This window comes from Asterias amurensis, chromosome 4 (assembly GCF_032118995.1).
Source record: "Asterias amurensis chromosome 4, ASM3211899v1".
NCBI classification, from domain to species: domain Eukaryota; kingdom Metazoa; phylum Echinodermata; class Asteroidea; order Forcipulatida; family Asteriidae; genus Asterias; species Asterias amurensis.
This window is the reverse complement of record NC_092651.1, coordinates 10,519,894-10,533,379: the sequence shown is the minus strand read 5'-3', so window position 1 is coordinate 10,533,379 and position 13,486 is coordinate 10,519,894. Positions and strand designations below refer to the sequence as shown.

The 13,486-nt window shown below is 35.1% G+C and overlaps 2 protein-coding genes across 8 annotated transcripts in view; one reads left to right on the top strand and one right to left on the bottom strand.

The window, feature by feature from the left end:
* LOC139935711 (calcium uptake protein 3, mitochondrial-like) overlaps positions 1 to 13,486 on the bottom strand; it is a 201,568-nt gene that overhangs the window by 48,413 nt on the left and 139,669 nt on the right. For 6 of the 7 annotated variants that reach the window (XM_071930249.1, XM_071930251.1, XM_071930250.1 and 3 more), the window contains 3 exons: positions 13,017 to 13,102; positions 11,037 to 11,076; positions 4,498 to 4,635 (listed from right to left, as the gene is read on the bottom strand). In XM_071930249.1, the coding sequence (XP_071786350.1) occupies positions 4,498 to 4,635; positions 11,037 to 11,076; positions 13,017 to 13,102 (264 nt within the window). The remainder of the gene's footprint in view (positions 1 to 4,497; positions 4,636 to 11,036; positions 11,077 to 13,016; positions 13,103 to 13,486) is intronic. The other variant, XM_071930254.1, reaches the window with a different exon arrangement.
* LOC139936193 (probable G-protein coupled receptor 21) lies at positions 20 to 3,254 on the top strand. The gene has a single exon (XM_071930959.1). It carries the CDS (start codon positions 671 to 673, stop codon positions 1,661 to 1,663), a length of 993 nt encoding a protein of 330 aa, XP_071787060.1. The 5' UTR covers positions 20 to 670; the 3' UTR covers positions 1,664 to 3,254.

The window sequence follows — 13,486 nt, the reverse complement described above, 5'->3', positions numbered from 1 at the left end:
TGTAACAAAATGATTTAATCGTTTTCCCAAGTATTGATATGTCATCATTTAAAGTTAGACCCAGAAAAAGGCTTCACTTTGGAAATATAAGAATAGTTTTCAGCGATCCTCCAGTCCAAAACATTGATTGCAACTTCCTGAACTCTGCCGACCACAAACCAACTTTCAATGACACACCAAAAAACACCATTTCCTGAAGCTGTTTCAACAAAATAAGTCCCACACATTAGTCTTCCTTCTACCCATTCCAAGGACTCGTTTTGAACTGGGCGATCTGAACATATGGTTTCATCATTTGGGTTTGGTGTGTGGTAATTTTCCGAGAACTCTATACAGTACTGCCTGTAATTACTATTGGCAGACACAGGGCCTTGCAGCATTCCTTTCTCAGTAGAGGGAACGGAGTTGAATGGAGTGCAAGTTCATTTCAACCTGTGGATTTATTGTCTTGTATTACCACAGTCTAATATTTGGACGCTATGCTGTGAACTCTCCAGTGGATCAAGTGAATGACAGCCACAATGCTATCATAGTAAGTCCTTTCTGATTACTCTCTACTGTCAGATACTGCTTCAGGATTTACAACTGCTACAGATTTACTTCCTCAAGTTAAGTTACATCCGAGTACAGTATCGGTGGAACCGATTCTGAAATCTGAAAAACAGGCAATATGATTCTGCAAGACAGAAATAATTCCAGCAACTCCACGAGCAATGAGGTGATCAGCGTGGTTGGCGTTTGTATATGGACCATAACTACAGTGCTAACGCTATTCCTCAACACGGTCTGCCTGGTTCTACTCCAGCATGTGCAGGGGTTCAATAAGTCCACATTGATCTTCCTAAAGTCTATGACCGTTTCCGATCTACTCTTAGGAGTGTTCTTTTACTTGCCTACCATCGCGGTCTTCGCTGCTGGACAAACATGGCCTGATGCCCTCGGACCAACTTTCTGCCTGATTGAGGCGTGGGTTATTAGACAAGGGCTACCCACAAGTGCACTGTCAGTGTTACTGGTTACCATTGATAGATACATTGCTATTGTACATCCTTTGAAATATGAGGTATGGTTATCGCCAAAGAGAGCCAGGTTAATAGTATGCATTGTCTGGTTCACAGCCAACATGTATGCCCTCGTGTCGTTACTAACGACTGAGAACATGGAGGGAACCTATAGTGACATCTTCTTCATATGCACCATCGGAGAATTCAATGAAACTAAAGCGGTTTTCACGCTGATCCTACTGGGTGTAGGGATCATGATCTGTATCACCATTATGTACATTAGGATTTTGATCATCGCGAATAGACATGCAGCCCACATAGTCACCCATCGCCCCAGTACATGCAGTAGGGACGGTCAAGTACAACCAACAACGCCTACTCCCAACAGGAAATCTTTCACAACCGTCACCATTATAACTATGACTCTAGTTATCGGATGGATGCCATCTGTAATTATACATGTAGCACTGACCAACACAAAAGACACACCGCCCCTTGTCGGTTTTGTTACACAGGTACCACTTGCATCGGTAAGCTGGTTGAACGTTATTGTGTACTATGTACGGAACCAAGCATTCAAAGAAGCTGGACATGCTCTCCTCACAAGAATTTTGAAATACTGCAAAGGCTGCTGTCGGAATAATGATACTGAACTTTGAAGGTGCCAGTGTGGCAAGAGATTCCTTCCCCCATAGACGTTTTCGCAAATACTGGGGCGCGCGCATAAAGGTTGGAATTAGGTGCATTGTGGTCTAGCTGATATCAAAATTTGATTCATATCTATCCCACAATGCACCTCATTCAACAGTCTGCGCTTGCGCATTGGTATTTGCGATAAGGTCTATACTGAAAACTGTGTACAAACTTCTTCTGATAGCGCCCTCTTTTGAGTCATCCTCCTCCAGCCCACGTTCAATTCCCAACTTGGGGACTGAATCTGCGGAATTCCCTGGGACACTAACAATGATGGAAAAGACAATATTCAGCCTGAAACACTGGACAATCGTTACAAGACAAAGCCATTAACATAAAGAGAACACTCGACCACAGTCCCAGAGCTTATAAAACATGCAATCATCAAGAACTTGTACAGCAACCATGAAGATATTTTGAATTACATTCAACATAATTAGGTAAATCAAGGAGCAGTTGTAGCAGAAATTAAAGACTAACTAATTACATTTACAAAACACCCCATTAAACTACGTATCAAAAACGACTTCATCAGATGCAACATAATAGGGAAAATGTTTCCACAATCAGGGAGATTAGAACATTGAAAAATTAGTTTACTTTCTTGGAACTGTCTGCAGAATCAAGGAGAGTTGGTGGCTTTGTCAGTCCATTTTACCCTACTATACAAGGTGACAAGGTTTTAAACAGATATTCATAAATACCCCAGACAATTTCACGCGTCACGTGGGGGTGTTTAAACAGTTGATAATGACCAGCTGGAGCTGTTTATAACCAGCATGCTCAGGGCCTTGTAATAATTATTGCAAAGCCAAAACCCTGCAAGAGTTTATTCTTATTCCCAAATAATGCCCTTTTGTTAAAAAGCATAATAATGTAAGGAAATTCTGTCAAACTTTTCTGTTTTGTGTACAATTTAAATCTAATCCCTAAGCTATATTTACAAATAGTATGTGACGCTATCGGGTGTGTGAACATAATCGTACTAACTGATTCTACATTGAGTTCTGGTATGCATCTGGTTGCTTTACACGTAGATTTAGCACGGCATACATTTTAACACTTTTCCCCTTATGTCTCAACTAGACGTTAAACAGAACCTCATGATCTCCTCTCCACCAATCAGAATGGATAAACTGTCTTGGTATTTATGAATGTGCCATTAATCACAGTTACAGGTACCATTCATAAAAAAAAGGAAAATAAAAACAAACCAGTAAATAATAATGTTGAACACTTCTAGTGCGCCATGTCTGTCGATAATGACACTCCTGGCGCAAAAAAACCAAGAACTCTGCTACACAAAGCAACCAAAAGTTTGACAGCTATGGTTTACCATATAGATACAACGTATGTTTTGAGATTTCTGAAGTTTCTGCTTTTAAATTTTGTTTAAAGAGTATTTTGTGAATGCAAGTAAATTTGTGTATATTTTGAATAATTTGTACGGATTGATTGGCAACAGCAAAAAAATGGAAGTAAAAGTAAATGAACACTATTAAATATATTTGAAATATGAGTGACAGTGACAAATTTGATCATGCTCTATATGGAAGCAAGAGGCAATAATTAAAGCAATAGTTTAAATCACAGAACAAATACATTCTTTGAGAGTGTCAATGGTTTGTGTTTTCAATTAATAAAGTTCTTTCCACTGTCTTTTACACTAAATGCGCACACAGATCCTTGTCATTTGATTGGTGGAACACGCACCACATGGCATCTTTTATTTGTCACACAGCTGCCAAACGCTCCAAAATTTAATATCAGAGTCCTATAGGGATAAATAATGGACACTTGGCAGTGTTTGTTTCCAAAATTAATCACACCCTGTCCATTTGTCCAAAAATGCATTGTAAAAACAACATACATGTAATTGCTTAGTCAAATAATTATACATTTCATTCATGCATTGCCGCAGAATATAGTCATTTGGTAAAATCAAGCTTTTTCATTTCACTTAGCTTTGCCTCCTGAAATGGAGTGGTCAAGATTACACCTCCGTGACCTCGCGATTATATTTTACGACATGCGTCCAACACTTGGGTGCGTTTTTGCGACTACAACCATTAGTCGTTTCAGCCAAATGCCAGTGATTAACTAATGGCAAATTAGTTATTGGTTACAACCATCTGACCATAGAAATAAAAACCTGTGAACACGGCGTATCGATACCACACGATACGTATGTATGGCAAAATGATCATCGCATGACACGCGTCATTGGCAAAATTAGCATCATGTGACACACGTGTATGGCCACGTGGCAAGGTGTCAGCGGACATAGACCGTTTCTAGTGTGTTCATTGAATAAATGATGACGTCACTGTATGGCAAAATATTTCGCCATACACGCGTAACAAAAATGGCGTATGCACACGCGTAACAAAAATGGCATATGCCCGTCCATAAAAATGGTATCACAACGAAATCGGACGAACAACGAGACACTCAGCGTTCTCTGGGTTCTATTTCTATGGTTACAATTGAGAAATCGCACCCTTGTAACTTAGAAACACGTATATGGCCAAGTGGCAAGATGTCAGCGCACATAGACCGTTTCTAGCGTGTTCATTGGTAAATGATGACGTCACTGTATGGCAAAATATTTCGCCATACACGGGTAACAAAAATGGCGTATGCACACGCGTAACAAAAATGGCGTATGCTCGTCCATAAAAATGGTATCACAACGAAATCGGACGAACAATGAGACACTCGGCGTTCTCTGGGTTCTATTTCTATGGTTACAACTGAGAAATCGCACCCTTGTATCTTAGAACATTAAGGTGTATCCTACCTTTTCTTCAGGCATCCGTTCTTGAACTCTGTGAATGAACTCCTGCATCTTGTACTCCTCCATGTTGGTGTATCTCAGTAGAATGTGAGCAAACTCAGACTCGGAGATTGTCGGCATACCCTTAGAGAACTCATAGAAGTACACAGGAAGTTAAGGAAAAATTACATCAACAATATTGAAATACAAAAACACATCCAAAAACCTAAATACAACTGATTCCAATGCAGGTGACTAAAAGGCACTATACACTATTGACAATTACTCAATAAATAACATCTCTTATATTCAATAATTGTCAGCATAAAAGCTTCCTTGGTAACGAGCAGTTACGAGCTACTGAGAGTACAAACACATTGTTTTAAGAGGTAATTTCCCACTAAATTATTAAAAAAGACAAATGTGTGCAACAAGGGTGATTTTTCTTTCATAATTCTCTTGCAACTTCAATGACCAATTGAGTTCAAATTTCCACAGTCTTGTTATTTTATGCATATGTTGGGATACACCAAGTGAGAAGACTGGACTTTGACAATATTACCAATAGTGTCCAGTGTCTTTAAAAGGGAAGGTACATATACGTGTGGGATCACTCTTAAAATTAATAAAAACTTACTTGGTCAAAAGTACAGCAGCTTTCGATAGTATCGTGCATTTTATGAATCATTTCACTTTGACGTAATGACTGGCTATGGAAAAGTAAATCAGTTTTTATATCCACCAAAATTTGAATCTCAGAAGCCCTAAACAGTAAACGCTCTTCAGATTGTTAATCCCAATTACAAATTATTCTTCCTGCATGCACATAATCGCTCCAGATTTTTGGGAATATCTCAAAAATTCAACCACCTTTTGAAATGAAATTTTCACTTTTTTTTGGGGGGGGGGGGGGGTAGGCCCCTATATATCTACATTTTAATATGATTAAAACAATGTTCTAAAAATTCCAAAGGTATTGTTTCCCTTTGACTGTCAGCCAAGGTTCAATGCACATGGAAGTAATTACCTTTCCTGATCCTCTACGGCAGATGGTCTTTGTATTTTTAAGTTTCTTAACAAACCACTAACAACCAGGTGTTAGTTTCACAGCGGTAAAGCAAATTTTTGTGCGAACTACAGCAGAAATATTTGCTTAATCGCAAGCAATTTTTCATGAACTGATGTCAATGAACAACCATGAACTGTTCATGAATATTCATGAACATGTCATGATCATCTCGTCTGGGGAAGGCCCACAATTTATATATAAAATAACAAACCTGTGAAAATTAAAGCTCAATTGGTCATCGGAGTCGGGAGAAAATAAAGAGAAAACCCACCCTTGTTTCCACATGTTTTGCCGTGTCATGACATGTATTTAAAATAAATCCGTTATTCTTGATATCGAGAATCGATATTTGTTTTAATGTTTTCTCAAAAAGTAAAGCATTTCATGGAATAATACTTCAAGGGACGTCTTTCACCATTACCTTCTGTAAACTCTGTAGGCTATTTGTAAACCTGTGAACTTTTAATTTTTGTTCTGTTCCGAAAGTGTCCACATTAAGCAGCTCTGTCAAAATTGGGGAGACTCTTGTAATTATAAATCTTTCAATTCTACGCCCCTCTAGATGATGCAAACTTAGTGTTGATGTTCACCAATTGCACTGTCACACATTGGAAGGCAATTGATAATAAACAACCCGGGGGGCATGGCATATGCAATTCAGTTGATGAAGTGAAATAAATTGACCAATTAATTATACTACGGGTTTTCCCCTGCCAATTTCATTCACAATAGCGCCTGGCTCATTCAAGTTGGATTTATATTGAAAAATTACCCAGATCATCCATCAACAGGATAATGTGAAGCTGCAAAAGCTGATCAATAAAATGATACGATAAAATCCAACACAATAAAAATAAAAATAAAAATAAAAACAAAAACAAAAACAAAACAACAGCAGCGGCAGCGGCAGCGGCAGCGGCAGCGGCAGCGGCAGCGGCAGCGGCAGCAAGCGGCAGCGGCAGCGGCAGCGGCAGCGGCAGCAACAGCAACAGCAACAGCAACAGCAACAGCAACAGCAACAGCAACAGCAACAGCAACAGCAACAGCAACAGCAACAGCAACAGCAACAGCAACAACAACAACAACAACAACAACAACAACAACAACAACAACAACAACAACAACAACAACAACAACAACAACAATAACAATAACAATAACAATAACAATAATAATAATAATAATAATAATAATAATAATAATAATAATAATAATAATAATAATAATAATAATAATGTGAGTATGAAGACCGAGACAATCCCAGTGGTCATCGGAGCTCTGGGACTAGTAAAGAAAGGACTTGAGAAATTCATTGAACGTATCCCTGGCAGCATAAGCATCAACTTAGTCCAGAAGATTGCACTCCTCGGCACAGCTCACATACTACGTAGAATTCTGTCCATTAAATAACATCACCCCTTTAGCGCCTCAGATCCATAGTCTGGATCCGGCTTTGTAGGATGTATCGTAGATAGCATAAAATAAACTTCATCATAATAATAATAATAATAATAATAATAATAATAATAATAATAATAATAATAATAATAATAATAATAATAATAATAATAATAATAATAATAATAATAATAATAATAATAATAATAATAATAATAATAATAATAATAATAATAATAATAATAATAATAATAATAATAATAATAATAATAATAATAATAATAATAATAATAATAATAATAATAATAATAATAATAATAATAATAATAATAATAATAATAATAATAATAATAATAATAATAATAATAATAATAATAATAATAATAATAATAATAATAATAATAATAATAATAATAATAATAATAATAATAATAATAATAATAATAATAATAATAATAATAATAATAATAATAATAATAATAATAATAATAATAATAATAATAATAATAATAATAATAATAATAATAATAATAATAATAATAATAATAATAATAATAATAATAATAATAATAATAATAATAATAATAATAATAATAATAATAATAATAATAATAATAATAATAATAATAATAATAATAATAATAATAATAATAATAATAATAATAATAATAATAATAATAATAATAATAATAATAATAATAATAATAATAATAATAATAATAATAATAATAATAATAATAATAATAATAATAATAATAATAATAATAATAATAATAATAATAATAATAATAATAATAATAATAATAATAATAATAATAATAATAATAATAATAATAATAATAATAATAATAATAATAATAATAATAATAATAATAATAATAATAATAATAATAATAATAATAATAATAATAATAATAATAATAATAATAATAATAATAATAATAATAATAATAATAATAATAATAATAATAATAATAATAATAATAATAATAATAATAATAATAATAATAATAATAATAATAATAATAATAATAATAATAATAATAATAATAATAATAATAATAAGAAATCCAAATAATGTAGAAAGGACATTTGATTTGAAATAAGGCTGCACAAATTTAGGGCTTGGGCTACATTTAGGGGCCGCACAGGTGTGTGGCAGCACAATGTGTTTGGAGTAGTGTACGTTTCTGAGAAAAAAATGGTGGTTAACAACTATATACACCATGTGTAAATCTCTTTGAGAATCTAGATTTATATTGTCATTGCTCTAATAAGAGCCAAACGAGCAGATTGTACTCGCTAGTTTACTATTTAGTATTTATAGTTACTTCCTACTAGAAGTAATACGAATTTGAAGTGGTAAGTCATTCTAGCAAGTGGGCAAATGCGAAAATGACCCCATCACGATTTCCTACTCTAAAGACACTGGACACTATTGGTAATTGTCGAAGACTAGCCTTCACAGTTGGTGTATCTCAACATATGCATAAAATAACAAACCTGTGAAAATTTGAGCTCAATCGGTCGTTGAACTTGCGAGATGATAATGAAAGAAAAAAAACCCTTGTCACACGAAGTTGTGTGCATTTAGATGGTTGGTTTCGAGACCTCAAGTTCTAAATCTGAGGTCTCGAAATCAAATTCATGAAAATCACTTCTTTCTCAAAAACTATGGCACTTCAGAGGGAGCCGTTTCTCACAATGTTTTATACTATCAACCTCTCCCCATTACTCGTTACCAAGTAAGGTTTTATGCTAATAATTATTTTGAGTATTTACCAATAGTGTCCACTGCCTTTAATGCGCAAGGAACATATAACGAGCAAAGATGGAAGAGATTGTACACAAGTATATGATTTTACCAAAGAAACACTATACATTAATAGGCCCTATTGGCTAAAAAAAATGATAAATGAGGACAGTATCACACCATCTTGCCACCCGGCACGCTTTCAGGCAATCATTTGGTGGCCTTTTGGTAATGTAATCGATGGTAAACATTAGCCTCTTATTGGCATCCTCAAGGCATAGAGTCCCTGTGTGCACGTTGAGTCATTATGACAGGAAACGCTCACCCTAACATGTCCCAGATCGCGACACTTCAAACCCAGACAATTTGGTTTCCAAACTCTGTAGGGCTTTCTCCTGGTTCAAATTCCCCTCAAGCAAAATGAACTTGAATATTAACAGACATTTGTATTGCACAACACCTATATGAATATACTCTACCATAAAAGGGACAGAACAATATCGGCTATATGAATATACTCTACTATAAAAGGGAAAGAACAATATTGGCTATATGAATATACTCTACTATAAAAGGGAAAGAACAATATCGGCTATATGAATATACTCTACTATAAAAGGGAAAGAACAATATTGGCTATACGAATATACTCTACTATAAAAGGGACGGAACAACACCGGCTATAACAAGACTCATTGTTTTGTTTACACAATTTGTTTTATATTGGAAGATGAGAGGTTTGTTAGAAACGTATACACCTCCATTTCATTTTGTTTTCCTTAAATTATACTGGTTGTGAAGCCAAGGACTCTCAGAATTAAATCCCTTTACAAGCCAAGAACCAAGTGGAGAGAAAACAAGTTAGGAAGTCTCGGTTTAAGATGTAGGAGGAATACCCAAGAGAAATATTCAAGGGAAAACCCACATAGTGCCCCGGCGTGATTCAAACAGGGGTCCTAGAGGTTGAAAGCGAGGAACGAAACCACTAAGCCAACCCGACTACAGGCTTTTGAGATAATGCGTTCTGCCTTTATCTTTAATTGGATGCCTACTGTATTACATTATGCAGTTAAAAGCACTTAGTTATCCGAGGCCTAAATGAGATTGTCTTGAATACTCAACAAGGGCTCTTGTGCGGTAATTTGAAGCACACTTAAGGTTTCGCTTGTTTCACGTGCGGTTTGATCAACAAGATTTGCTCAATAACAAAAAGCTATCCCACTGTAATTCTATTGACTCTCAAAGCACAGTCAAGGAGAAACCTTTCATAACATTTATTCTTCAGACTAAATCGCTGGAAGGTGCCTGATATAAATGAGCACCCAAGACAACGTTCAAGAAAGGAGGATTACTCTAGAGCAGGCTTGTCGAAACGCCTAAACAAATTATTATTATTATTATTCTTATTATTATTTAATCGGCATAAAAACACATACAAAGTACAAACATACAGTACAAAACAAAAGCCAGGGACATATGCCTGGAATTAAAAAAGTTTACCTAAAAACTGTGGCCCGAAGGCCTTCAATTCAAATATCCCTGGCCATATATAAAAAATCTATAATTATTTACAATAAATCTATAAAGACATTAAGAATATTAAGACAGAAACAGAAAGAAAATTAAAAGCAGGGACGCAGAATTGATGGCCATGTCTCACTGATATAAAACTACATAACTCGAAATGTAAGAAATCTTCTTTCCAATGTTTGTCAAGTCCAACAGTTCAAAAACAGTTGTAATAAATTAGTCTTACCAATGTTAGTTCCTCTGAATAATTTTGGGGAAAATAATAGTCACTAGAATAGTTATAAAAGAACTGACTCCGTGGTAGTGCAGTTAATCACGATCCTATAAGCTAAAGTAGATAGTCCCAGCCTATTTTCTATAGATGATGTGACCTATGTTTACATTCAAACCGCACTCTGTTGACAAAACACTGTATACGTCATGTTTCACTGGGCAAAAAGACACGTAGTCATGGTAACATTGCATAAACTTTCTAGCTGGCTGCCAAAACACAAATGTGTTGCCCGGCGGTATGTGTGCGAATCATGTTATGTTTTTCGAGTGACGTCAGAGGTCACATCGTCTATACCATCTGCCCGTAGTTCTTTTCAGAACTGATAAGTCTCCTGAACCCCAGAGCATCTACTCCGCGGCAGGACAGTTCTCTAAGAACAAACTCTACCTGGCAAGTAGATACACGCAAACCAAATATATATTGATACCTCAACATGCAATGCCTCAAATCCTATAATAGTTCAACATTCTTACCATCCTAAGACGTGGTGAAAGTTCTCTTCTAATGAGAACTGATGACACAAATTACTAAAAGGATATTTCAAGCTCCAGAACCTCCGCCTGTAAATTATCCATGAACCTGTCGGGATGATAACAGAAATACGGAAACATAAATGTTGTGTTGTCAGGACATAAAAAAGGTCATAAACTAAAAAGAGATTGAGAAAAATATAGCTTGTGAAGATTTGAAAACTGACTTTAAAGGCACCGTTTGATTGTTTTTAGTCCTACATAAATACATACAATAAAACTGACCTGTCAAAATTACATTTCAAATGGTGATTGCACTATTTAACATGCATAACATAACAAACCTGTCAAAATTTGAACTCAATTGGTTGACGGAGTTGCGAGAGAATACTGGAAGAAAAGACACCCTTGTTGCACAAGTTGTGTGCTTTCAGATGCTTGATTTCAAGACTTCAGCCGAGGTCTCGTATTCAATTAAGTATTTGAGTGAGAAATTATTTTTTTCTCAAAAATTACATAACTTCAGTGGGAACCACTTCTCACAAAGTTTTATACTATCAACAGCTCTCCATTGCTCGTTATAAAGTAAGTTGCCATGCTAACATTTCTTTTGAGTAATTACCACAGTGTCCAGTGCCTTTATGACATAAAAAGGCTATAATGAAAAAGACATTGTGAAAATATAGTTTGAGAAGATTCAAAAATGACTTAAAAAAAGTTCAAGACCACAAGATTAGGGTAGTTTTGATCAGACTGGTGCTACTGACCCCAACACAGAAACCTTAACATTGATCTTTGGAGACCTGACCCGGACAACTTCTGGGTTTGTGATTTATAGACCTTTCTTTTGCCAACCGAGGCTGGGAAAACTATGAAAAGCCAGAATTGCAAAACAAAAACAGACGTCACACAACTATTCAAAAAAAGTGTTGGAAGCAACGAATCAAGGGAGATGTTTTATTTAATTGAAAGATTGTAGACAATTTTTGAATTTGAATGTTTTACTAACAATTGGCCATTATGCACACTAAAAACCCAGACATCACTTATTTCCGGGTCAAGTTTACCGGGAAACTGGCTTAAAAAAAAAACCAAAACAGAATCTAAAAAGCCTTTGGAGTGATACAGTTGCCCAGGGGCCAATTTCATAGAGCTGCTTAAGCAAAACATTTGCTTAAGCACGAAAATAGCTCGCTTATTTTACACATGTTACTGGCCAAAGTTTCCTGCCATTTTTTGACTAGTGTTAAGCTGTTGTTTACTTAGCATTACATTTGAGTGGAGTCTTGGCCGGTAATCTGATTTTACTAAGCAATGAATTTTTTGCTTAAGCAATTTTTTTGCTTAAGCAGCTCTATAAAATTGGGCCCAGGTTACAACTCCCCAGGGAGCTGAGATAGATTATAGGAATGTTGATGGCCCGATGACCAGGGCACTAATGTAAAGCGCATTGAGGCGGTTATTGGGAAATACATTTATAAGAATTTGTTATTATTATTATTATTTAAAGCCATTATACACTTTCGGAACAGAAAAAATAAAATAAAAATTCACAGATTTACAAACAACTTACAGGGTTTGAAGAAGGTAAGGGTGAAAGAATTCTCTTAAATTATTATTCGATGAAATGCTTTATACTCTTTGAGAAAACATTAAAACAATTATCAATTCTCGACATCGTGAATTTTGGATTAATTTTAAACACATGCCATGACACGGCGAAACATGCGGAAACAAGGGTGGGTTTTCTCGTTATTTTCTCGCGACTCCGATGTCCGATTGAGCCTAAATTTTCTCAGGTTTGTTATTTTATGTATAAGTTGTGATACACGAAGTGTGGGCCTTTGGACAATACCGTTTACCGAAAATGTCCAATGGCTTTAATAAGAAAAACCTAACTTTTTGGCAGTTTCTCTGGGTCATTTTGACCCGGAAATAGGTCATGCTCAACGGGACTCAAAATCCGGGTCAATTCTGACCCCAGAGTTTTTAGAGTGTCTTATCAACCAGTGGGGTTTGTTTATCAACAATGGAAAGCTCTATACTCACGTGCAGAAGCAGGTATAATTGAGAGTTTCTGTGCCCTTTGCGCCAAAGAAGTATCGCAACAGTGTGGTTTCCTGAACCTGTAGCTCCTGTTTGAAGGTTTAAGTGAAGCATGGCAGGTAGACAAGTTAATAACCAAAACAGAAAGTATTTCCTTTTACACATACATCAAAAACCATGAAACTAAAATTACAGTTGGTTTCAAAAATGATTTTGTTGGGATTGAATTTGGATGTAAAACATCAATAGAATGAACAAAACCTTATTTCAAAGTACTATTTGGAGAATATATTGAAGAAGACAAAAATGTCCCCACTCAACTTAAAATGCAATTGATACCTTTTACCGTGTGATATATTTTGAAATGATAGTAAACCATGCAGAGAAAATCACATAACACAATCTTCCAGGCAAAGATAAATCATGCAAGAGTGGATCACCCTTAAAACTGATGAAAAAACCTCCACAGAGAA

Coding starts and splice junctions, on each gene's coding strand:
- LOC139936193 (XM_071930959.1), top strand. CDS start 671: ATGATTCTGCAAGACAGAAATAATTCCAGCAACTCCACGAGCAATGAG.